This window comes from Grammomys surdaster, unplaced genomic scaffold (assembly GCF_004785775.1).
Source record: "Grammomys surdaster isolate TR1022 unplaced genomic scaffold, NIH_TR_1.0 62, whole genome shotgun sequence".
NCBI lineage: Eukaryota > Metazoa > Chordata > Mammalia > Rodentia > Muridae > Grammomys > Grammomys surdaster.
In genome coordinates, this window is record NW_021604564.1 from 17165601 (window position 1) to 17192706 (window position 27106).

Below are 27106 nucleotides of genomic sequence, written 5' to 3' on the forward strand. Positions count from 1 at the left end.
ATCCATCCATCCATCCATCCATCCATCCATCCATCCATCCATCCATCCATCCAATGATTCATCCTAAGTATCTTCTATATTTGAGGACCAGTGTTCTTCTTACATGATCAGGCCCATCTTATCTCTAGATAAACCAACCATTTCCTCCATTAGTTGTTCCATCTCTTAGATTTCTCTTAGTACTTCCCATAATCCATTGTGCCTGCACTTGGTTACCCTCTGTGTTGGTGAGTTCCTTGGAAGAAGAACCTTGTGTTTGTTCAATTTGCTTGCATACAGAACTTGACAAACGGGCACGGTGCTATTTGCTCTGGAGGAGTTTTAGTGCTTGAGCCCTGCCAAAGGAGCAGGTCTTTAGATGTTAGTCCTATTCTTTTTCCCCACGTAGGGTGTATTCTAATCTGAGTTTGTGGTTTGAACCCACCATCAGGGAACCAACACACACTCCAGCCAGTCTCCATGCAGATCCTCTTTTTTGTTTCCTTCTTCCATCTGCAGAAATAGAGATGGAAGAAGACCACAGAAGTCTGAAGGGTCTACAGTGTTTGTTGAGACAAGTGGCCTGTGGATTTTGAAGAGAATCTTTGGTATAGGTCCTCCTTTTACTCCTTCCCCCACACCATGCTCACTTTTTTGAGGGAAGTGAGTGGTGGGGAGAGGACAGAGATTCTGAAATCATGGAGGGGAGGGATTCTAAGGAGATACACAGTTGGCTTTAGAGTTTGGAGAGACATGACTTTGAGCTAAGTGTTCTGTAACTTTGAGATTTCTATGAGGACAACTGTAAACCCATAGTAGAAGTTATTGGAACAGTATGAGAATAACTTCATTATTAGGAGTTGGGTTTCAGTATCAAATAATAAAATGTGGGAAAGTAGACTTAGGACTCCCAGGACAAGCATATGAGAAAGAAATACACAGTGTGTCCTTGACTCGTGTAGCTGTATGAAAAGGTCCTGGGGTGGACTCTGCTTACAATGAATCTGTGTTCTTCTCTAATAGCTAAGAAGATATGTGGTATGAAAAAATGAAAAAACTATTGTAATCATATTCAGCTGCTACTGTCCAACCATTTGATGGTTGCTGCTGAGGACTATCACCAATGGGGAACATATGACATTTGCCATGGCAACAAGCTCTCTGGTAGTTCTCCAAAAACATTTAGATGGGTCTATTTACATTTTCAGATGATCAGAAAATTCGTGTGACTATATATCAACAGTCAGTAAGTCCTTGAACAGTTACTGTTGAGCATATCTAGGGATAAGGACTGAGAATCCCTGTGTAGAAAAGGGAACAGGTAGCTCAGCACAATTCTCTTTCCCAAGTCTGTTCCTCACAATGGACTAGCTCTCCCAGGAGGGAGCACAGACCACCAAAGTTCAAGAATCAGCTTCATCTCCTTCTCTGGTTTGTACTTTCTTTCCAAGAGAGATTGCTTTAAAAGTCAATAAAAACAAACAAACAAACAAACAAAACATAGTGTCTGCAAGGATCGAGGTCCAGTTTCTGCTTCTTCTAACATCTCTAATCCAGGGGAATATTTCTTCTTGGCCTTTTACTCTGAGGAACCTCTGGGCCACACCCTTTGCTATTGGACTGTATTTTATGGGCTGTATTTTAATGATCTGTTCTTTTTCTTTTCAGAAGGTAAGAGGAGCCTCTGGTGGAGCTTTACCCAAAAGGAGGAATTCCAAAATATTCTTAGGTAAGATAATCAATATCAATATCAATATCAATAGTGTGAATGCTATAATCTGCCTTTCCTGTCTTCTTGTCTCTAGGGATGAGATGATGTACTCCAGTTTATACACTGTCTCCCTTTTTATTTTCCTAGCCATGCTTTGAGTGTGAAATTGGACCCAGGGCTTTGAAGCAGCTGTTTCTGTGTTTCTCCTGTCTCTATCTCTGCTTCTGTGTCTTTTTCTGTCTCTAATGTCTCTGTATCATCCCCCCCTCCCCGGCCCCCTGTAGTCCATGGTCGATGTCAGGTGTCTTTCTCAATCAGTCACTCTCCTTATTTTATAGACAGGGTCTCTCACTGAACCTGGAGCTTAGCAATTCAGTTAGACTGGCTGGCTAGCAAGCCTTGGGGATCCTCCTGCCTCTGCCTTTCTAGCACAGGGGTTTCAGCTACATGCCTGTACCTGGCTTCTTGTATTTTAATGTGGGTTCTGGGGATCAAATGCAAGTCTTCATACTTGTGTACCAGAGTTGCACAGGCCCTGAGAGCCCTTTGATCTCTTTCTTTATCGCCTCGAAGAGAGAGTCTTTTTTTTTTCTTTTAAAATTTAAACAAACAATGGGTCTTATTAGGATCAAACTGATGTTTTCAACAATACCTCAGGACATTTTGGCCTCAGGAAATAACCAAGAGTGCTGTATCACAGTCACCTGACATATTTACTTATCCCTCCCAATCTCTTACAGTTCCTCAGCTTAAACTTTTTAAAAGACTTACTCTATGTGCATGAATGTTTTGCTGGCATGTTGGTCTGAGCACCATGTGGAACTCTGCTGCAGTGGAGGTCACAGAGTGTCAGAACCGGTGAAGGTCAAGTTGTGGATGATTGTGATCCACCATGTGGGTGCTGGGAATTGAACCCAGGTCCTGTGCAAGAACAAGTTCTCTTTGCCCAAGGCATTCTCCATCCCTCACCAGTGGTTCTTAACCTTTCTCATGGTACAACCTTTTAATACAATTCCTCATGTTGTGGTGGCTCCCAACCATAAAATTATGGTTTGCTCCTATATAACTGTAATTTTCCCTTCTGTTGTGAGTCCTAATGTAAATACCTGCTAAGCAGCATATCGTATATGTGACCCCCAAAAGGGTCGCAACTCACAGGTTGAGGATCATTTCCTTATACTGGGCAACTCAGCTCAGTCAATCAACAGGTTCTCCAGGGCAGGAGCGAGGATTAAAAAGAAAACAGACAATTAGACAACATTGTAGAGTGACCCCAGCCAGTTCTGAGGCTGAGGCGGGATTACTTTTTGCCAATCTGCTTTTATACTATTTTAATTACATGCAAGTAATAAGGTCCAAGCAATACAATAAACACAAGTAGTCAAAGAACAAGCAAGGCAATAAACAAGGTCCCATGATCACTCCCATGATCACTGTTTCTAAGTGCTCATCAGGATGACCAAGATATCTGAGCTTACTTCCCTGTCCTAGCCCAAAGTCATATTTGTGCTTGAAACCTACTTCTTTATTCTAGCCTAAAGTCAGATTCCTGCCTGGACTTACTTCCCTGTTCTAGCCTAAAATTAGATTCCTGCCTGAGCTTACTTCCTTGTCATGGCCCAATGACAGATTCCTGTCTGAAACCCATTTCCTTGTCCTTGGCCAGTGTCAGATTCCTGCCAAGTGGCCCCAAAAGTTCTTCACATTAGACTATTTTTAATAAGTGATACTTCAAAGGGTGCTCCTCATTTATTTTGTAGAATGCATTTTTTTGGTGTTTTTCATGAGGATCTGAAGTCCTGTGTTTTAGCAAGACCAGTACAGAGGCAGTGAGTCCTGCTTAGTTGCTGGTGTTGAGACCTGTGTGATATGCTGATTTGGCCTCATGTTGGTGATGTTGAACTTGATCACTTGCTAAAGTGGTGTCTACTGAGGAGATGGCTCAGACAGCAGCCTGATCCACAAACAGGAGGACCTGAACTCAGTGCTTGCATGGTTGTTGTCCTAGCACCTGCCACTATCATCTAGATTGTGACCTTTTGCCAGTCAGATGACATCAGTGAGGTCTTCGTAGATGTAGAAATCATTAAGTAATTTGACCTTGTTGTTACTGTTGTTTCAGGTTTTGGACACAGGATCTCATGTAGCCAGGGTGCCCTCAAACTCACTAGAGTAGAGGTTGACCGGGAATGTGTAATTCTACTGCCTCCATCACCCAAGTGTCAGGATTACTGGTGTGTGCCACTATGTTCAGCTTTTTAAATAATAATACTAATGACAATCATCATCATTATCATCACCACCATCCACATTTTCTTCGGTTGCATGAAGGAGTTAGCTAACTTCTTTGCTTTCAACTTTGGTATTGAAAGATTTTTGAGCTTTTATTTTTCTAGCAATTATTTTGATTGCAAAGGTTATTGTCAAGTAATGGTTTGAAAAATGAATGGAAAGGCAGCCTCTGAGATCTTGTTGCTGCCTACCACTGTGTTTCAGTGAGGCCTTTGAGACAAGCTTTGATCTGTGCTTCTTTAGTGGTCCAGAGCTCTGAAACTCACAGGACTGCTGTATGGTCCCATTCTAGTGCAGACCCAGTGCAAGCATCCTCGGCTGCTGTGAGTGTGTGCTTGCGATGATTGTGGCATGACCAGCAAATGACAGGTTGTAGCTCTTCTCTCTATCCTTTTGCTTCTGCAGTGTTCCCCAAGGCTTGGTGAATATGGTTTAAATGCTTTGCATAGGGCTCAGCCGTCCTCAGTCACTTATTTTCACCATCCTGTGAAGCCATCAGAAGTCTCTGCATCATCACCATTCACTGGAAAGAGAAACTTCCTTGACTAAGGCTGAGAGTAGCATTTGTCTATTGGCATAAACAAAAGTATTTAGTAGCCAGCTTGATTCTGTGTCATGTTAACTAAACCGTAATATTCAGTTCCCCTGTGTGACCTATGATCTCCCAACCAACTCTCTCTCTCTATATATATATAAATTTTTAAACAAAGTTTATAGGGACTAGGCTTGGATTCCCTCCTGTGGAGAAGAGTTCTAATCTAATCTGGTATGGTTGATTACCTATATAATAGTGTCTTAGTCAGGGTTTCTATTCCTGCACGAACATCATGACCAAGAAGCAAGTTGGGGGCGGAAAGGGTTTATTCAGCTTACACTTCCACACTGATGCTCATCATCAAAGGAAATCAGAACTGGGACTCAAGCAGGTCAGGAAGCAGGAGCCCATGGAGGGGTGCTGCTTACTGGCTTGCTCCCCTGGCTTGTTCAGCTTACTTTCTTTTAGAACCCAGGACTACCAGCTTGGGGATGGTGCCACCCACAAAGGGCCCTCCCACCTTTGATCACTAATTGAGAAAATGCCTTATAGCTGGATCTCATGGAGGCATTTCCTCAAGAGAGGCTCCTTTCTCTGTGATAACTCCAGCTTGTGTCAAGTTGACACACAAAACCAGCCAGTATAAACAGTAGTACCCCTTTTGATGTTTTTGCTTATTGAGCACAGGATAGTATTGGTGTCCTGACACCTCTTTGACAGCATATACTACAAAGAACATGTCTGTCAAAGAGGCTTCAGGACGTAGGTAACCTGACACAGTACTAGTACATGGAGCCAGGAATGCCAGAGGCAGATAAGTCCTGTTCCCTTTCTCTGAGCTGTACTGAAGCATGTGGAATCCCACCATCTCCACACTCAGGTGACTTGCAGAAGAGGCCTGCATAACATGGTCTTTCTGAAACTCATTTCAGCCTTGCTTCAGAGCTGAACCAGCTCTGGTGTCTGTGTGTGTGGTCTCCTTGTGTTATTCGTTAGGAATTTAGAGACAAAATGTGGAGGATGGCAATGATGGCAGTCACCTACGGTGGCTCTAGACTCTAGAGCGTCCCGGATCCAACTCCAGGTCCCTGTAGACCTCATTCCCTCAAATCTCCCCATCTGTCCAGTAGGTAACTCATCCAGAGTTGCTCTCTTAGTAAAGGCCAGAGCAGGTTTTTTTCCCTTCACTTTATTTATTCAGGCCAGGTAATATTTGAGAAAGCACTAGGTAAATATGTTTTCTATAGAAAAGAAATAGGTGATATCTGGTGTGTATGGGGTCTATTCACAAAAGGGTGAGATTTATACTCTGTTCCTTACAACTTCTATGTGCATAATATGTTAATAGTAAAGGAATGGGAGAAGGAGAAACTCATTTGAGACTTCTGTTTCCTCACTTTCCTTCCTTTCTTTCCAGTTTTTGTGCATGGGATTAAAACAAAGCTGCCTTTGCCTTGAGGGTCCCTTGGTATTTATTTTCATTGTTATTCAGTTAAGGTTTCTACACTTCTGTCGTGGTACTGAATTAACTGATCATCTTTCTCGATGAACACTTAATTCTAACTTTCGTTATAGATAGTGGATCCTCAGTTTTTTATATGACACATCTAAATGTCTTTTTTTGTTTGAATTATTCCCTTTAAGTACGCTTCTTGAATTGTTTCTTAAACTACTTGATTCTTCCTTGCAACTGCTCTTTCTTGTTAGCCCTTTATAGCACTGGGATCTTTATTTTGATGTTTTTGATTCTTAGGATTTTTAAGTCTTTTATTATGTTTGGCTTATATTTTTGCTGTTTTTTTTTAAACTTAAAATGGTCCTGCTTTTGAGAGTGCAAAGCCGAGTTGCACATGGAAGTAGACCAGCATTTTGTTAAAGGTGATAATAGAACTTAGGTTATTTGTTCTCAAGTACCTGCTTTAGTATGTGTAGCCCAGGAACTTTCCATAGAGTCTATGTGTCTGTGTGGCTTTGTATGTGACTGCAGCATCACATGACTGTCTTCATCACCATAGTCCCAAACATACAAACACAGAAACATGACCTGGGACACTGGCACCCCTTGTGAGGGCAAGGCTGCACCATCCATGGAAATATTTTGAGCAGACTTTTCCTTGAGCTATGAGCTAACCTTCACCAGAGAGGAGCCAAGCACAGAGGGTGCCTGGCAGGGCAGGCTGGAGAGACCTGTTTTATTAATGGAGAATTCTCTAGGTTCTAGGACAACAGGACTGCTCAAATGATGTGTTTCTTCTGGCTTACAAGATTCCAACCACTGTTAGAGATGAGGAAAGCAGAGAGAAGGAAGACGTAGTGAGAGAGAAGGCTGGGTTTCTAGATAACTGCTTCTGTTTATTGGAGACCTACTTTGTGTTTGGTCTCTTCTCTACCAGAACTTACGTCTTTCCTGCGTCAGGGGAGTGCTATCTTCTCCATGCTGGACATGAGGGTAGTACATGGGGTAGAGTTTGTGGCTTGCTTAAAGTTGTATTAAATGTGTGAGCAAGCATTGAAGCCAGCCTTACCCACTCTCAAACTCACGTGCTCTTGGGTAGGAGCCGCTGTTAGTAAAGTGCTTGCTGTGGAAGCATGGGGACCTGAATTGATCCGAAGTCCTCACAAAATGGGTGTGGTGACACACGATTGTAATCCCAGCACCAAGAGGGCCAAGACAGGCAGATTTCTGGGGCTCAGTGGCCAGTCAGCTCACTGAGCCACTCAGCCCCATGCCAGTGAGAGACTCTCTCTCAAAATACAAGAAAAGGACTCCTGAGGAATGATACCTAGATTTGACCTTTGGACACACACACACACACACACACACACACACACACACACACACACACTTGTTTCCTTTGATCGGGTGAGATTATGGCCCTAAGCTCATAATGCAAACATCTGTTCCTTCAAAGTGTATGAATTCCTGTCTACCCTGTGAAACTTTATGATGTGACCCAGTCATTTATAAACAGATCCGCACCTTTCAGGAAAGATGGCAGGGCCTGTTTCTCCCAGTGTGGGGTAGGAGGATGATGGCCAATCCTGTCAGGATTGGATCCTGTCCTTGGTGTTTTAACTTTGTGGGTTCCCTGTGAGGGCTGCCTCGGCATGGGCCACCTTTTCCTTACTTCTTTTCTTTGTTTTTATTCTCTCCTCAGATCTAGATATGGATGACGATTTAAATAGTGATGATTACGAATATGAAGATGAAGCCAAACTTGTTATATTCCCAGACCACTATGAAATAGCCCTTCCTAACATTGAGGAGTTACCAGCCCTGGTCAGTGAGTGTGCATGTGGCTGCATGGTGTGTGTGTGTGTGTGTGTGTGTGTGTGTGTTGGTGGGGAAGGCTGGTCCAGAGGAAGAAGAGGATACAATGGGTGTGGTGGCACCTGCTTGTGATCTCAGCACTAAGGATGCTCAGGTAGGAGGATCATGAGATTGAGGCTAGCCTGGGCTAAATAGTGAGTTCAGGGCCACCCAAGGCCCTGTAGAGAGACTTGTCTCAAAAGCCAAACCAAACCAAACCATCAAAATAAGTAAACAAAAACAAAGTGCGAACAAGAGTATCTGTCTCCTTTGTGATCTCTCAGAGTGGCCTTTCTTGATTGCTGCCCACTCCCTCTCTGCCACCTCTCTTTGGCTTTCATTGCCATGCTTCTCTGGCTGGGGTGGCTCCTACGTCTTGGCTGGGATCTGTTGCTGGGATTGTCAAAGCCTGCACCTCACAGGTGCTGGAACAGCTAGAGAGGAATGTGTTTTGGTTGGAGGGATGACAATGTGTTTGTCAGATTTTCATGCTGTTCTCCTGTGTACCATTCTGTTTGAGAAACTGGAAGAGTTTGCCTGCTGGGATGGCAGCGGTGCAGTTATAAAAAGAAGCACTGCTTGCCCCTCACCTTGGCTTTGCTGAGAACCAAGATGGCTTTCTTATATCTTCATTAGTGAGCTCCCCCACCCCTACTTCCTTTCCTCTGTTCTTCTTGGAGTCAGTTTCAAGGACAGGTCTTGATTTTTCCTTCGGGAACTGGTTCTGGGTTGGTGGCAGATGGGAAGATGCCTGTTGGGTTTGATTCTGGGTCCCCTGAGAGGTCACAGGGTTCCTGTGACCCAAGATGTTTTCCCTTCTTCTCCCTGATTCCTGTGTGGCCTCCAATACTCTAACCCCTCTAACCATTTTCTTTTCCATCCTGTGCATGGATACCTCTGTTTCCTATAGCCTCCTCCAGAAGGCAGTGGGGTCAAAGTGGGTTGAGTTTAGACATGCCAGCTTATTCCTTCCCCATACCCCCCTTCAAACTGCATCAGAATAAAAGCCAGGCCTGTGGGTCCCAGAACTTTCTGATAGACCCTGACCAGTGAGAACCATCTGCTCAGTTGCTTCTGCTGAAAGGGAATGTTTGTGCTTAGAGTTTCCATGTTCAGAGGGACTAGGTTTCTAGAGTACCCTGTCTTCTTTGGATTTATCATTTAGCTAAATTTAAGATCACGGAAGTAAGAGCACTGTGTGCCTGTGCACTACAGCCCTCCCACTTAGTAAGTTAAGGCATCCTTCTCCAGATGCGGTGCTCAGTGAGGCCTATGGAAATGAATTGCTGTTGCTTTTCTCAGATTTCCCAAGCTGACTCATGTGGCTGTTACCAGGAATAAAATGCGTTAGTGGATAAAATGGTCTAATGCCAGCCAACCCTTGACCTGAAGTGTACTGATGCTTGCGTCTCCAATGCTGAGAGTTCTTTTATTTTATGTGCATTGGTGTTTTACCTGCATGTATGTGTGGGGGTGTCTAGAGCCCCTGGAACTGGAGTTACAGATGGTTGTGAGCTGCTGTATGAATGCTGGGAATTGAATTGGTGTACTTCGGAAGAGCAGCCAGTGCTCTAAACTGCTGAGCCATCTCTCCAGCCCCAAAGCTGAGAATTCTTATTGCTCCAGTTCAACATAATTCTTTTTTTGCCATGGGAAAGGAAGTAAAGAGGCACACTATGAATAAATGTCATAAGTATTTTTTATATATTCACTTTTTTATGTGAGAAAAGTAGATATTAAGAAAAGGCCTCAAACCAGGCACAGTGAGTCATGCTTTTAATCGAGCACTGGGAGGCTGAGGCAGGAGGATTGCTAGGAATTCACTACTATATAAGAGCCTCGAACAAGAACCAAACCAAACACCAAACCAAACCAAACTACACCAAAGCTCAAAGAACAAAGAGCCACCCGAATATACTACTGTTATAATATCCCTTTATTCAGAGTATAAAAGATGAAGAAGTGCCCTGGAAATCCAAAGCTAGCAAGATACATCACAATTTTTAATAACAGTATTTGAGAATACTTTAAAGTAAAAACTTGAATAAAAATTCTTTGTAAGAAATGGGTTAAAAACCGGAAAACAAATGAACTCTGGAGGTAGGCTGAATAGGTTGAAAGGAAACCTGACTTTATCTCTGATGCTTGATACAGGTTTTAGCTACACAGAGGAGTCTAGTTAGCTCGCTTTCTTTGTATGCATCTGCTACGTTTTCAGTGTTTGAGGATTCTCTTCTGAACTTTTAAATAAAAAGAAAATGCTTGGTCTGAACAAAATCGTCAGCAGATAATTCTTCCTTCACATCTTGGGTGTGCAGCACAGACTTACACTTGCATCGCCCAGAGAGGCCGACCACCTTTGAACGGAGGGCTCGCCGCGGGGCTCCGGAGCCTGGAATCTGGGCCTTTACCAGAGGAGCTCCAGCAGTCATGTGCTTGTACCTGCCCAACAGTTCTGAGTGGAGCAAGGGGCTTGGTGCTTGCTGATTACCACAGTAGACCCCTAGCCTGCCTGACTCCAGGCCAACTGTGCAGCATCTCTGGAAGTGTTAGGAAGAAACACTACTGTTGAGAATTTGCAACATTCAGCTAACACAGATGTCAAAACACCAGGAGCACAGAGGTGACTGTACATAAAAGCAGCAAGGAAGGAACAGGGTTTGACTATGTGGCCTTCTTTTTTTTTTTAATTTTGTAATTATATTTATGTACAGAAAATTCAGTGTACATTTAACCCAGTTTAGTGGCGAGTTCTTTAGCCTTTGCCTTTTCCAGCTTGGCAATGCGGACCACAGACTTAGGACCCAGGACGTTGCCTCCCCAGGGGCGGCGGATCTCGTCATATCTGTCATTATAATTGGTCCTAATAGCTTCCACCAGCTTAGCCAGAGCACCCTTGTCTTCCGAGTTAACCTGTGTGAAGGCAACAGTGGTGCACGTCTTCCTGTGGACCAGGCGCCCCAGCCTGGCCTTTCCCTTGATGATGCAGTAGGGCACACCCATCTTTCTACACAGGGCAGGCAGGAAAACCACCAGCTCAATGGGGTCTACATCATGGGCAATCACCACCAGCTGAGCCTTCTTGTTCTCCATCAAGGTGGTGACTGTATTGACTCCTGCTCGGTGGTCGGGTAGTCTCTTAGTTGGGACGTCTCCTTTGCCAGCAGTTTTCTTCTCAGCACGGGCCAGTAGCCTTTGCTTCTTCTCTTGCTTTGTCTCTGGCCTGTACTTGTGGGCAAGCTTAAGCAGCTGAGTAGCTGTTTGCCTGTCCAGGGCCTGGGTGAACTGGTTAATGGCAGGAGGTACTCTGAGCCGCATATTGAGGATGGTTCTTTGCTGCTGCAGCCTGATGTAGTGGTGCCATTTGTCAAAGTGTGTTAGATCTCTTTTGGGCTGGATGTCCTGCCCAATGCCGAAGTTCTTGGGCCTTTTCTCGAACAAAAGATTGACCACCTTTTTGGCCTCCTGTTTCTTGACGATGGCGACCGGGGCCACCTTCTTCCCCTTGGCCTTCTTTCCTTTGGGCATCTTGCTCGGCTGGAGGAAAGAGAAAGAAGAGGGAATTGTGGGTGATAAGTAATCGGCCACTGACTAAGAAGCCTTCTTAAGGGTAATTAAGGTTAAGTAATTTAATTTTAATAATGATTGCATTTAGCAGGTCGCTAGCAAAATTTCTTGATATTTCCTTTCTTTTTTAATTTATTTGATATATAAAAACATGGATGCAGGACTGGGAGTATAGTTCAGTGGCACAGTGGTTGTTTTGTGAAATGGCCTTTTGTTTTGTTCTGCTCTGAGACAGGGTGCTGCTATACTAGGCTAGGTTGCCCTCCATCACACAACCCTCCTGACTCCTGAGTGTGCTGGGATTCATATCTGTCTTTTGAGACACTTAACCTCTTTATGGTGAAAGCCTTCAGAATCCTTTGTTATTTGTGAAAACTGTACTATGTATAAGTACACAGAATTCCCTTACATAACCAATACCCGATACATTGTACTCACTAGTCAGCCTTCATTTCTTGGGCTTGCTCATTTTCTCAGTTCGAAGTAACTACTTGAGGAAGTTGGTGCTGAACTTCCCGGGACTAACTTTGTAATGTTGCACACATGGGTGAGAGCATGTGGTGCTCATTATTTTTGTACCTGGCTGACGTCACTGACATAATGATCTTCAGTTGTATCGTGCTATTGGAAATGACTGGATTTCATTACTTTTCATGGATACCCAGCAATCCGTTGTCCATTAGCATCATGTTTTCTTTCTCTGGTTGTCAATAGATAGGCACTCCCCTCTCCCCTTTTTTGTTTGTTTGTTTTTTTTTCTATTTTTTTCTTGCCTGTTATGAATTAGTGCTGGGTCAAACATAGAGATGCTGAGTTTCTTAAAATTTAACAATCAACTTATCAATACTCAGGGGCCAGTTTGAACCAGTTCCAGGGCAGCATTGGATCTGAGGCCTGTGAGTGTTAAGGTAGAGTCCAGGTTTCCTCACTTTGGTCCTTGTACTTCGAGCATCATCACAAGCCTCACGGCAGCTGTGAGCCTGAAAGTACATTGCCAGTGTTTTATGGTAGCCCAGAAGCCTGACGAAATTTTGTTGTATGTCTCCAGAAAAGAATCTAAGAGAAAGAGGATTGTAAGTCAGAGCTCCCGACAGTGCTGTGTGGCACATGGAGAAAGTGCAGAGGAGGAGCAAGATCCAGGCAGCTGGGACGCATGCGCTGTGACAGCTGGGACGTGCATGCGCTGTGGCGGCTGCGATGCGCTCTGCGGCTGCTGGTGGATGGCTGGGCTGAGGGCACTGGTTGCTGGGGTGAAATGCTGAGGCTGAGGGGTCCAGGCACAGAATCAGCTAGGTAGTGGAAGATGCATTGTGACAATTGGCAGGACAGCTCACTGTAGGCTATATACAGGACAGGATGAATAAGGGTGACCATTTTGCAAGTTCTAATATCCACACATGCCTGTGCTGATAGGACTAAGCTTTCCGAGGTCTGAAAGAAATGTGATTGGTGCTTTTTTTTTCACTTAGTGTTCATTTTCCAGAGTTATCCACATTTCATCATATATTGGAATCCCGTTTCTTTTTATTGCCAAATAAAATTCCATCGTACGAACATACTACATTTGGTTTTTTGTTCTATGTATCATCGATAGGCATTTGCTCTGCTTTTGTTCTGTAGCTGAAATGCTATTACAAAGATCTCTTAATTTATCCTTCTGCCGGCAAATGTTTTGATGTTTCTCGGATGTATTCCAGATCTACTGGATCCTGGGCCTCCTGTTTAAGCGTTTGAAGATTTACTGGACCATTTTTAAAGTGGCTGCGTTGCTACTTTCTAGCAGACTTTGGGTTTTACAGGCGACTAGAGAAGAACTCATAGCTCTAGAATAGGTTGTCAAGAGAAAGCAGGACATCTTGTCTTCCTGTTCTGCTGAGCCAAGGACACCAAGCAGGACACCACATATCTGTTTGGGAATGGACCCGTCTAGCAGGGACACCCAGTCAGGTCCTCTGCCAGTGTCATAGCTGCATTAGACTCTGAAGTGGAGCCTGTTGTGTGCAGTCCTCTCACGTGCCCTTAACCTCATACGGTGTGAGTTGAGGATGTTGGATATCTTGGTACACCAGGAGGACCCTTTTAACCCTGCTTGCCAAGTGGGAGGGCTTGTTCGTGTGAACTCGAAGCTTGAGCTGATGAGTGAATGTGCTCCCTTGTTCTCCAGTCACCGTCAGTACCCCAAAGTCTGGGTCAAATCTAGATGGAGGGGAACAGACCTCACTGTGGGGTAATTGAGATCCATTTATTAAAATAAGCTTCTGAGTTCACTTCTAGATGCTGGGTTCTCAGTGTTGGCTTTGTCTCACAGGTAACAATTGCTTGTGATGCAGTGCTCAGCTCAAAGTCCCCGTACAGGAAGCAGGATCCAGACGCGTGGGAAAACGAACTGCCAGTATCGAAGTATGCCAGCAACCTCGTCCAGCTGGACAACGGGGTCAGGGTTCCTCCCAGGTGAGAGTCTGCTAGCAAAATGGAAGTTTAGTCCAAACTAGTCAAAGCAATATCTGATTTTCTACCTTTTCTCTGAACTAGCAGTTTTATATTTTCTTACCTGTTGCATTTTTATTACAAATCCACTAAGAACTGGACATTTTTTTTTTATTAGAAATAATTTGGATTTTGAAAGACAAAATCCCTCATGTTTTCTCTCATATGTGGACCTAGAGTTAAATTTATTTCTCTTCTGCTATACCTCTTTTAAAAAAAATTATCAAAATATGTTTATCTTACATAATAATGGGTTTCGTGTTTGATTGTTATTTTAGTTAGTTTCAACTTCTGTGATAAAACACCACAACCAAAGGTGACTTATGGAGGGAAGGGTTTATTTCATCTTATACTTCCAGGTAACATCTGTTATTCAGGGAAATCAGGGTAGGAATTCAAGCAGGGCAGAGACCTGGAGGTAGGAAGTGAAGCAGACACCATGGAGAAATGCTGCTTACTGGCTTGTTCCTCGTGTCTTGCACAGCCTGTTTTCTTATGTACCCAGGACCACCTGCACAAGTGTTGTACCACCCACAGTGAGTTAGGCCCTCCCACATCAACTGTCAATCAAGAAAATGCATTATATGTTTGCCCACAGGCCAATGGGTTTTTTTTGGGGTGGTGGTGGTGTCTTTTTTTATTTTCTTTCTTTGTTTTATTTTTATTGGATATTTTATTTATTTACATTTCAGATGTCATTCCCTTTCCCCATTTCCCCTCCCTAGAATCCCCTATCCCATCCCCCTCCTCCTTTTTACTTTTATACCATTTTAATTACATGTATGTATTAAAGTCAGTTCTAGGTTGAGGGTCTAATAATACAATAGATGCAAATAGTCAAGGAACAAGCAAGACAATTAACACAAATAGTCAAAGAACAAACAAGGCACTAAACCCAATTACTCGAACACTCCCATGATCACTGTTTCTAAGGGCTTATCAGGATGACCAAAATATCTGAGCCAACTTCCCTGTCCTAGCCCCAAATCATTTTCATGTCTGAAGCCTACTTCCTTGTTCTAGCCTAAGATTTAGATTCCTACCTGAAATTACTTCTTTGTTCTAGCCTAATATCAGATTCCTGCCTGAAGCCTACTTCCTTGCCCTTGGCCAATGTCATATTCCTGTTAAGAAGCCCATTTCCTTGTTCTCGGCTCATGTCAGAATCTTGCCAAGCAGCCCCAAAGGCTATCTGCCTCTCCCCCTTTTTTATTTCATTAACAAGACTGAGCCTGTCTTAGGTCATTCTGACAAGAATGCCTTCCTTACTCATCTTGTAATATGCATTATCCTAAGCAATGCACTTCTGTCTTAGGTTGGTAAGGCTCCCCACAGACCAGTCTTATGGAAGCATTTTTTCAATTGTGTTTCCTTCCTACAAAACAAAACTAACTTGTGTCAGTTGATGTAAAAACTAGCCAGAACTATTATGATGCTTTCATACACATATGTAATCGTTTGCTCACATTCACCCCTGTTACCCCTTTGCATCCCCTGTCACTCCTGCAGATCTTCCTCTTCTTTCAAACCAGTCCCTTTAATGCCTTTCTCTTTTTGGGACTCTATGAGTTTAGTTAGGGCTGCTTAGAGGAGTACAGGTGACAGATTATTTATAGGAGCAATGACGTCTTACCGATGACTGAAGAAAATGTTTCCCTCCCCAGGCCTATTAATTGCCTATAAGTTCTCAGAGATGGGCAGGCCTCATGAATGCCTTCCTACTCCATGATGGGGTAGGCCCAATCCGGTAGTCACAGCCACTATGAATTCAGGACTGCAGCAGTAGCTGTGATATATCTAGAAGAGAGTATTCTACAATATTCCACATCTCATGTTCTTTTTGCAATATTGTGAGCCGTAGAGGAGGTATTGTAGAAGCTCATGTATAGCTGAGGGTTCTACAGTCTCTTGTTTGCAACATGCTATTGTGATTCTCTGTGGTCCCTGCCCTCCACTGCAAAGACAAATATCATTGACCAAAGCTGATTGTACCAATAATCTACAACCCCAAACATAACTATTTAGACAACTGTTTAACAGGTACGTTATGTCCATGTAATAGTTTTCAAACCATGTTGGCTTCATAACACCACACTGAAGACCTTGACTTTAACATACAGTCCTTCTGGGATATGTTCAAGTTGGACTACAGCAAAATTTTTATCCACATCAGTTTTGTCATGTATGTGGAATGCTTTGGAAATGTCTTCCACATAAGATCCTCCATGTTTGTTCCCTATTCAGGAGCCACTGTCCTGCAAGTGGGAGTTTGGAGGACATGGCCTTTTTCTTGCCCTTCATTTCATATGCTAATTTTTTAAAATAAAGAGACATGTAAGAGGTACTGACAATCTATGGCCTCATCTCAGAGGCAGGAAGGGCAACTGGGTAGTGCTGGGCTCTGAATGGGGAACAGTAATATCCCAGGGTAAGAACATTGGGGAAGTTCAACCAGTAGGATACACTGTTCATTTTTCACATGCCAGTGTTTTCCCATGTACAGGCTGTTCTGACTGTTCTCTGGTGACTTTCTAGTGGCTGGAAGTGTGCCCAATGTGACCTGCGGGAGAATCTCTGGTTGAATCTGACTGACGGCTCTATTCTGTGTGGGAAGTGGTTTTTTGACAGCTCAGGGGGCAATGGCCATGCATTGGAGCATTACAGAGACATGGGCTATCCTCTGGCCGTGAAGCTGGGCACTATCACACCTGATGGGGCAGGTGAGTGTGGCTTTGCATGACTGACATCTCACATTTGTCTCAGCTCAGGTCTAAGACCTGGGGTCTGCCTCTTCGTAGTGTGAGTACTTGAGGTTCCTTGTCTTGGAGATGTTGACGGTACAACTCTTGTAGTGTGATTCATGAGCCTGAAGTATTTAGCCCAGTGCTTTCAGTAAAGTGTGAATAAACATTAGCTGATTTTGTGTATCTCATGGCTAAGGAGATCTAAGCAGGGAATAGGACGGAGGAAATGATGTGCATATTGAATCTGCTATTAAGATGGTAAGAGACAACCCTAGAATTGATTATGAATATTATTTGTACCACTTAAGAATGAATGTATTATAAGAAATCAGTGGGGCTGGAGAGATATCTGACTCAGAGGTAAAATGCCTGCTGCCAAGCTTGACGACTTGATTACCGAACAGTTTGATTACCTGGACCTACATGGTGGAAAGAGACAACTCCTGCAAGTTGTCCTCTCTGTCTCTATAGGTGTGCTGTAGCCTGTAAGAGTGTCTCTTGCAAGTGTGTGTGTGTGTGTGTGTGTGTGTGTGTGTGTGTGTATCTGCATGGTTGCATACAAGTAAGTAAATAAATATATGAATATGTAGATAGATAGACAAAAATTTGAAAAGAAAAGAAAACAAAACCCTGCCTGTGATATGAGCCCAGTGATGATGATTCTAATGTCACCAGAAGGTCAGATTCCTGCCTGGATAGCCAGTTGTTCTGTCTTTCTCCTCTCCCAACCCATCTTCTCTAAATGATTAGCTTTGGGCCACATCTGCACACCTCATTCATTCTTCCTACCATTTTGTGATAGAAAAGGGAAATAATACCAAGTCATGATACAAAACCTAAATCCTGAGCAGTGGCCACAAGGGCACATCATCATGTCATCATGGGTTTTAAATTTACTACTAGAGCAGCTCCCGGCCCTGGATCGCCATCTTTTCAGCTTTCCTTTGTGTCTGTTTCCTCTCTGCTCTAAGCTGGGATGATATTTGTAGAAGAATAAAGACATCATCTTATTTCTTTCCTCTTTGTGATTATCTGTGATGGAGTTAGCCTGCCTCAGAGCTCACTGACCAAAGCCTTCCTATTCAAGCCTCCTTATTCAAGAGTTGGTCTTTCAGGTCTGTCCATTGCTTTCCTGTGAGCTGGCTGAATTTTCTTTTCATTTTATGGTTGAGGACTACTAGTTACGGGCATGTTAGAATTCTTTAGTTTCCCATTTGGAAAATTTTCCGGATTCCAAATTTCATGGAATTAGTATTATTATTATTGATTTTTTTTTGAGACAGTCTCACTGTGTGTCTGGATGGCCTTGAACTTACTATATAGTTTACGCTGGCCTCAAACTTGTTCTCCTTCCCTAATTTCTCATCAGGGAATTCTTTGAACTTCTTAAAGAAAAGTGGTTGCAAAGGTATGAGGTGCAAGTATGAAATATTTTCCATCCAAGTAAATGACTCTGCATAAACTGGGTCTCATCCTGAGTGTTCTGAGCTTTAAAAAAAACTCAGCCTATGCTTTTGGGGTCAGCACTACAACAATACTGACAGGTAATGGTCAACACTGTAACAACACTGACAGGTGATGGTCAACATTGTAACAATATTGACAGACAGGTGATGGTCAACACTGTAACAATACTGACAGACATGGTCAACACTGTAACAACAATGACTGACTGGAGAGGAATACTTAATAATTGGGGGGGGCACAGAAATCCTTCTCTATGTCCCTTAGGGGTTACAGAAAGGTTTACAGTGCAGGAACATGTAGTGATTTGAATGAGAAATGTCTTCCATAGGCTCATGTGTGTGAATATTTGGTCCTGCACTGCTGGCGCTGTTTGGGAGGTTATGGAACTTTTAGAACATAAAGCCTTGCTGGAGGAAGTATGTCACTGTGGGTGAGCTTTGAAAGTTTATATAGCCTTGCTTTGCTTCCCATCTTAATTTCCTCTGTAAGGTCAAGATGTGGTCTCAGTTTCCCATGCCGCCAAACCTTTATAGATTAACCCTCAGGAACCATAAGTCCAAATAAGTCTTCCTTCTGTAAATTGCATTGGTCATGATATTTTATCATTACAAAAAAGCAATTAATACAGGAAGATAACATTACAGTTCAGACTTTTCTATGTTCTGTGGCATCCTGGGCAATGTTTTCTAGAACCATGTCTTAGGGTAATTATTGCTGTGATGAAACACCATAACCAAGAAGCAAGTTGGGGAGGAGAGGGTTTATTCGGCTTACACTTTCAAGTCACTGTTCATTACTGAAGGAAGTTGGGACAGGAACTTAGGCAGGGCAGGAACCTAGAGGCTGGAGCTGATGTGGGGACCATGGAGGAGTGCTGTTCACTGGCCTGCTCCACATGGCTTGCTCAGCCTGCTTTCTTATATTTTTGGTTGTGAGCCTAGCCTTAATGGCTGAGTCATCTCTCCAGACCTCAGCCTTCTTATAGAAGCAGAGCCACCAGCCCCGGGACGGCCCCACCCACAATGGGCTGGGCCCTCCCTCATCAATCACTAATTAGGAAAATGCCCTACAGACTTGCCTACAGACTTGCCTACAGCCTTGTCTTATGGAGGCATTTTCTCAATTGAGGCTACCTTCTGTTTGATAACTCTAACTTATGACTAATTACTTGACATAAAACTAGTCAGCATAGACCAATATATAAGAAACCCAGTTCTCAGAACAACCTGACTGCGATGGTTTCAACTTGACAGGATCTAGAATCACCTATGATATATTTGAGAGGGGTTTCTAGGTTGGATTCATTGAAAATCAGGCATTTTGTCATAGTATTGACAAAAGGGACTAATACAGCACCGACACTTTACCCATCTGCAAATGTGGGTTATTTATGATTCTAATAGTGAAGTCAGGGTAATACTTCACTCATTTTTGGATTCCATACAAAATCTTGGGCATATTAGGCACAAATAGTTTTGTTAACCAACTGGCAACTGAGTATTTAAATAATTAGCTTCTACCTAAGTGAGTCTGTCATGATAACACAGGTTAATTCTCTTTTCTGCGTATCTTTTAAATTTATTTAGTGTGTACGTTCATGTGTGCAGGTGCAGTGTCTCGCTCGGTGTGTATGTGTTGAGAACAGGGTCACCCTTGGCTATGGTTCTTTAGGAGCCATCTATGTCTTTTGAACCATGGTCTCTCATCAGACTGGGGCTTGCTGATTGGACCAGGCTGCTGGCCAGTGAATTGTAATCTGCCTATTTCTGCCTCTTCAAGGCTGGGGTTACAACTCCATGCCACCATGCTTGGCTTTTTAAAGTGCATTTGAAGCTCAAACTCAGCTGCTGTGTGGAAAGCACTTTACTGACTGCATCATCTTCCTGCCCCAACTTTCTCTTTTAAAGTTGTCATTGATTCAGTTATACTAGCCTTGTAAGTAGAGTCATATCATTTGTCCTACACTAGAGGTGTGTGAGAACACCCCTCTAACAAATCCTGGGTGACTATGGGTATTATTAAAAACATCTTACTTGAATTTGCTTTTCTATTAAGGTCAATTAGTTTTCATTATATTCTTTATTTTATTTTTTGCCCTGTGTGTGAGTATGTGAGTGTGTGTGTGAATATATGTGTGTGTGTGTGAGGGGGGGTGTCTTTTGTAACCCTGGCCCACCCTGAAGTCCTGACCACCCTGCCTCCAAATTTTCATGCTGGTATTGCAGACATGTACTACACACCTAGCTTTTCATATTATATTCTTGACTATTTGCAGTTTTTTTTCTTGAAATTTTTAGACAATATTTTTTCCCCTTTCTTTTTGGTCTTGGTGTATATTTAGCCCAGGCTGGCCATGAACTCACTCTGTAATCCAGGAAGTCCTCAAACTTGTGATCCCCCCACCTCTGCAATTACAGGTATAGACTCCTGTACCTAGCACCTTCCTTGTCAGCATATGTATTAGGTATTTTTATTAGCTTTTACGAATACTTTGTATTATCAACTGTTATAGCTGTTGTTAAGGTGGAGAACTATTGTCTTTTTCTTTAGGAGGGAGAACTTTAAACATTGGCTGTATATTATAGCCAAGATCACTTGAATACGTGCTCTTCATTCTTTTAAAGTCCACAACCCTGGGTAGTACAACAAGCCGCTGTGTGCTCCATACAAAGACTTAAGATTCATAGTGTGGGGATCAGCCTTCGATTTCTTGTGTTTGTTGTGTGATGTTGGTTTTCTAAAGTCTTCCTTCAGTTTCTTACTTCCTTTTAGATCATGATTGCAGCAATTGTCCCTTCCATTGTTTTAATAGATGTTTCTGCCTTCTATCTTTTAAAATAGTTGGTTAGCTGCAACTTTCTACTTCATTGTAAGCCAAATAAATTCCTAACGTTGAACGTTTCCTTAAGGGTTCAGTGATGAGCATTCAGGATGTGGAAGTGTGGGGTGTAGAATACTCTCTGGGGCAGGAAATTCTGTGGAGGGTCAGAATGTCTAAGAAGTGGTTTTCTTCTCAGGCTAACTTGTAAAAAAGATGAAGTCTCAAAGTCAGGGCATTTGTTTTTTAGGTCATAATCAGAACCACTATTGCCAGTCTGTGGGCTGTTTATGTCAACATAACCAGTACATTCTTTCCCTGTGGGAGCTGAATTATATTTAGAATATTGCTTGGTGGACATGAAATCTAAGGTTGTGCATTCAAATATCCAGTGGTATCCTGGTCTGTATCTCCCCGCCCCCACCGGTTCCTTTCCCAAAGAGGTTGTACCTACTCAGTGAGACCCTCTTCATTCTTAAAGCCTCTGCTTATGATCTTGCTTTCCCAAGAATCCCTGACCCATCAGGCTAGGCCAAAACGATGGCACACATCATAAAAATGGACCATGTATCCAGTTCCACTCTGAGTCCCCATGGGTACAGACAGCACAAACAAAACAAGAACCAGATTACCACACAAACCAGCCAAGCTCTCCAGTGTGGGAAGAGGTTCTTGTCAGGAAGGGAGTAAGGTGAGTGGGAGGTGGGAGAGGGTTGTAGTGGTTCCATCATAGAGTCGGGTTGTTTACGTGGTTCTCCTGTGTCAGGATGACTGCACACTGGTGGTCCAGGTACACAGGGCAGCCATGAACTGTTTGTCTGACTGGATGTGCTCTCTGCATGGCTCCTCACCTAGGCCTTAGTCTTTGACTTCTTTCATCCCTTACCTGGGCACAAGGTTTCTTCTGTTTCTCACAGCCTACAATGTTGGGGTCAAGGCATTGGAGCTTTAACCTGGCTTGTCCCCTTCTGGTGTGCTGATAGACCCTTGTGCTGAGCTGGGGACCATGGGGCCTGGAAACCATCTTTGTTGTCCTCTAGCCCATATAGACCTTCCCGGGCATAGTAGTCACTCAGTAAGGATTTGTGCAGTGAACAAGTAGAGGAAAGGTGCTCCTTATTTATCTTGATATCTGTGTCTTGCAGGGCTCCTCTCCTGACATCAGTACAGGTGTCTCCTGTCCCAGGGATGGCCCTATGCCATAAACACATGCATTTTGTGTTTATTTTCTGAGTGCAAGCAACCGCTGGCACATCCTCTCATCTCAGCTCTCTTTGAGGGTGAGAGATGGCTTGTGGGACACAGGTAGCTCTTGGTGACCAAATGCTGTGGACCAGCTTGCACTTTCTCAGCCTTTTGCTCCTCTTCTTGGTGTGTGACTGGGTCTCAGGTTTTCTCTGTCCTAAGCAGTGGAACCACCTGGCTGTTCCTTTCTGACCTTGAGAACTTCCTTGAGGTTAAGAGCCTGTGTTACACAAATGAACCTCAGCTAAGATGCTATTTGCTGAGGTCCTCCACTAAAGACGGGCATTGCTTCCAAGACTGTTTGAGATACTAGACTTTAAAGCCTCAAGAGGAGGGACCCTGCTTGTCTTGATTTATGGTCCATCCTCATATTTCTGTGTGTTCTGTGTTCAGTTGTGTTTTTTGACCATGTTCAATGAGTGAGTTAACCAATGTGGCTGAACAAGTTTGACTCGTGGTCTGTGGATCCCTAGAACATCCTCTCTAAGATAATTAAATTGTAGGAATTACAAACTTAGAAACAAAACAAGAGTCTCAGGTAGCCCAGGCTGACCTCAAACCCTATGTAGTTAAGAACGACCTTGAACTTGTGAGATTTCTACCTCTGCCTCCCAAGTGCTGTGATTACAGGTGTGCTGTCCTATGCTGGATTTATGCAGTGCTGTGGAATCAAACTGAAGGCTTTGTGCATGTTAGGCAAGAGTTCTACCAACTGAGACACAACTCCAGTCCATGTGTGTATTTTTGCAATTAAAAAATTACAATCAGTATGGGAAAATAGAAAAAAGTAAAATAAGTCTCTGTGTTCAGCCATATTTTTCAATTACTTCTTACAAACTCCGTTCTTACTTCACCCCTCAGTCCCAGTGTCCATTTCTCCTTATAAACTGTTCCTTTATTTTTTGTACAGTTCACAGCCTCTGGCTCTTCGGCTTAGCTTTTTACTGAACTGGAACCCAGAGTCACTGGCCAGCTAATACCCACTGATCACTGTCTGCACTAGCCCAGGAACCTGTCTCTGGGCTCCATCACTGTGGCTTTTGGCTTAGGCGTTAGGTCGCAGCAGGGCTTGTGTGTGTGTGTGTGTGTGTGTCTGGAAGCACCTGGTCAGCAGTACTTATAGGATAAGATAGTTCTAGAGCTAAGATAGTTTTGCTGAGCTGAATTTGGAGATAACGTGAACTTCCCAATGAAAACACAGAAAGCAGCATCTTTAGCCCCAAGTCCACTCACATCTGCATATGTGTGTGTGTCACTTGTAAAGTTCTTTGTTATTGCCACAGGAGGAACAAGTTCATTTTCAGTTTCTTGTACAGCACTCCTTGTTTTGTTTTTGCGATAAGAAGTGACTATTGTATTTGACCGAATCATGTTATTATTTTTGACATTTAACCATCTGAGGTAGGAAATGGTATTTTCTTATTTATTTATTTAGTATACAGTGTTCTGACTGCATGAATGCCTGCAGGCCAGAAGAGGGCACCCGATCTCATTAAAGATGTTTATGAGCCACCGTGGGAATCCCACCGTGTGATTCTGGGACACCGAAGACAGAGAGATGGGCAAAGGGGAAGGGCAGCATAGAACCCTAAAGCCTACATGACCACATCTCTCCATCCAGCTGTCTCTCAGGGCCTGTTTCGCGCCCCCCCCCCCCACACACACACACACTGGCAGATAGCTGTCACTCTCTCCCCAACCCCTTTTCTCTTTGCTTCCCAGCTTTGGAATTATGCCCTCATGGGTTGTAGTTACAAAGCTAAAAGGTCAGGTATTCCTACTGATCTCCTTCTAAGTTATCTTGCATTCAGTTATCACCTCTCTGTCTGCTTTAGAAAACTCAGTGTTTCTTAACTGTGTGAAGATGATGTGTGCTTACAAAATATGTGTACTCATTGTCTATTGCTTGTGGTCTTCTGGTTGGGTGTTGTGAGTGTCTTCTCGTTGGCATGCCCCAGCCCTCCTGCAGGCTCTATCAGCTATGCCTAGTGTTGCACGGGAGCCACGAATAGAGCTCAGTGCTGTTTTCTCTTTGCTTTCCAGATGTTTATTCTTTTCAAGAAGAGGGACCTGTTTCGGATCCTCATTTGGCCAAACACTTAGCACATTTTGGGATTGACATGCTTCACACGCAAGGGGTGAGAAAATCTTTTGTCTCTATTTCTACACTGTGTTAGTGATGGGTGGGGGGGGGTCTTTAATTTGTTTAATATGGAATTCTACTAACGTGGGTCTCTACTTCATAGATTTTGTTTTAAATGTTGCATTACTTGGTAGCATTTAGTTGATTAGCATTTTATATTAGGGTTTGGTTGTTTATCAAGCTGTAGTTTATTTGGGGCTTACATGCAACATTTTTGTCTCCTTTGATGGGTAGTTGTATAAATCCCTGCCTTTTTCACTAAAGGAAGAAAGTACAGGATGATGACCTTTAAAATTATATGTGACCTACAACTCTTTAAGTAACTTCCAGAAGGGAGTGAGGGCTGCTGGGTAGTGGGTGGAGTTACTCGCTGAGGCTTTGCTTCCTTGCTTGTTTCAGTGTGAAGGTAGAGGACAGAGTATTTTTGCGTGCGAGGCCTGTTTCAGTATCAGGCTGTGTTCTCTTCCTCCCAGGTTGGCACTTTGTCTTTATGCTCGCATGCTGTTTGGCTTTTTCTCATTGGTACCCATCTTTTCACTTACCCGCCCTTTTGCCCTTTTGTTTCCTCCCTCTACTAGGTGCGCCCGCCCATGCTTCCATGGTTCCGGTTCACCTTCCACTTAACATTCTTCTTTAACTGACTTGTCTTTTTGTTTACCACAGGTTTTGCTTTTAGTGTTTGTGAGAGTCTCATGTAGCTTGGGCTGGCCTCTCACTATGTAGCTGAGAATGAACTTGAACTTCCTATCTTCCTGCCTCAGCTCCAGAGTTCGGGATTCCAAGTGTGCGCCGTGCCTGCCGAGCGGTGCTGGGGATGGAACTCAGGACGTCCTTCATGCTCTGCGTACTTGAGCTCCATCCCTCACTAGCTGACTCCTGTCTCCTTCCTTCTTGTTCTTTCTCTTACCTGAAAACAAAATAAAAAACGAAACAGAACACAACAACAACAACAAAAACCAAGGAATAACCAAAACCCTTTCATGTTTTAAAAAATTGTAGTAAAATATTTATAAAATTGCCCTTTTAACTAATTTTGAGTATACAGTTTTGTGACATTGAGTGCATTTACATTCTTATGTAATTATTATTGTCTCTTAATCTTTTTAAGTAGATTATTCATTTTTTCCATGTCATCAGAGGAAAATGTCAGAAATACCCATTACATCAGAAAAAAATTTTGATTGTAAGTCCTGTTTAAAGCCCTTTTCTTTTCTCTTTCTTTGATGATGTCTCAGACAGAGAATGGGCTCCAGGACAATGACATCAAGCCGAGAGTCAGCGAGTGGGAGGTGATCCAGGAGTCAGGGACTAAGCTGAAGCCGATGTACGGCCCAGGGTACACGGGCCTGAGGAACCTGGGCAACAGTTGCTACCTCAGTTCCGTCATGCAGGCCATCTTCAGCATCCCAGAGTTCCAGAGAGCGTAAGTGGGCACCATTGCTGACGGCCACTGTGCTGCCAGTCTCCCTGGGCTAGTCCGCTCCGCGTTAGGGGGAAACCCATTGCTATTGCGTCATGGTAGGAGTGTGGTTTCTCACCCTGAGGCCGGGTGAGAATGCTCATCCTGTGTTACAGGGTCAGGTTAGATAGAGAGTGCTTGGAGACTGAGCAGTCCCTCAAGTCACCATGGCTCCTAGACCACACTGTCTGTGCCAAGACTATATCTGCTTCCATTTTCTTTATAGTACACCTGCCAGATCCTTCCTATAGATGGGCCAGTAGAAGGCTGGTGTGGCCAGCATTTATTTATCATGGAGAATTTTAGGTTACTATTTGTTAATGGTGTGTCTTTGAGGTGATTGCCTGGGTTGATAGGTGTGGGTCTCCAGTGAGGAGAGGGTGGGAATTGATCAAGCTTCTAGAGACTGGTGCAGTTTGATATCACTGCATCTTATATGTGAATGATAGCTTTAAAATCATTCATCTTTATGAGTTAGAAAAGTTGATTCTTCTTGCAGACACTCTGGGCGTACCAATTTAGTGTGCTTCCTAGTTCTGCAGGTACAAGGTGGCCTCTTTTCTCTATGCCTCCCCCATAAGTTGCATGGTCTGTGGGCATTTTCTGTCTTAACTTATGCTTAGGACAAGAAGCCTCACAGCTGAGGAGTTTCCAGTGGGTAGGTTTTCACACTGGGCTAAATGTGGAAGAAGTTATACCCAGGTAGACTGATCAGCAGGCACGGCACAGAACAGGGTGGTATTTTACCCGCATGCAGCTGACCTCTAGTACTTACATAGTGCCTTATTATGTGTATGTCAGGTCAGATAATCTCTTCTTTCCTCTCAGAACCACTTATTGCTGTTTTTCTGGCTTTGAAAATATATTGTCAATTTTCCATATGTACTTTTAAACTTTCCAGTACAGAATGAGCTATGTTTAGGGGTGTGTGTGTGTGTGTGTGTGTGTGTATGTGTGTGTAATTCAAGAGTAAACTCAAAGGTCTGGTATTTGGCCAGAGGGAATACACAAAGATAGACATTCTGTAGATAAGCATAAGAACATAGTTATCAATGAGGTCTAGCCCATGAAGGGGAATTGAAGAAGGTAGTCCGAGGGGACACACACCACTGACAGATTAGTGGGAGAGATGGAAGAGAGGGACAGAAAGCGTGAAATTCTAGCTTCAGAAACTTTTTCAGAGGCATGTATCATATATCATACTCCTCCTCCTCCTCTTCTTCCTCCTCCTCTTCCTCCTCTTCCTCCTCTTCTTTCTCCTCCTCCCCTCCTCCTCCTCTTCCTCCTCCTTCTTCTTCTTCCTCTTCTTCTTCTTCTTCTTCTTCTTCTTCTTCTTCTTCTTCTTCTTC

The 27106-nt window shown here is 43.4% G+C and overlaps 1 protein-coding gene across 1 annotated transcript in view; it reads left to right on the forward strand.

Annotated features, from left to right (window-relative positions):
• Nucleotides 1–27106, forward strand: part of Usp13 (ubiquitin specific peptidase 13) — a 106727-nt gene that overhangs the window by 28811 nt on the left and 50810 nt on the right. Inside the window, exons 3-8 of the mRNA XM_028763958.1 lie at nt 1648–1708; nt 7676–7797; nt 13703–13845; nt 16417–16601; nt 24199–24293; nt 25534–25721. Coding sequence (XP_028619791.1) covers nt 1648–1708; nt 7676–7797; nt 13703–13845; nt 16417–16601; nt 24199–24293; nt 25534–25721 — 794 coding nt within the window. The remainder of the gene's footprint in view (nt 1–1647; nt 1709–7675; nt 7798–13702; nt 13846–16416; nt 16602–24198; nt 24294–25533; nt 25722–27106) is intronic.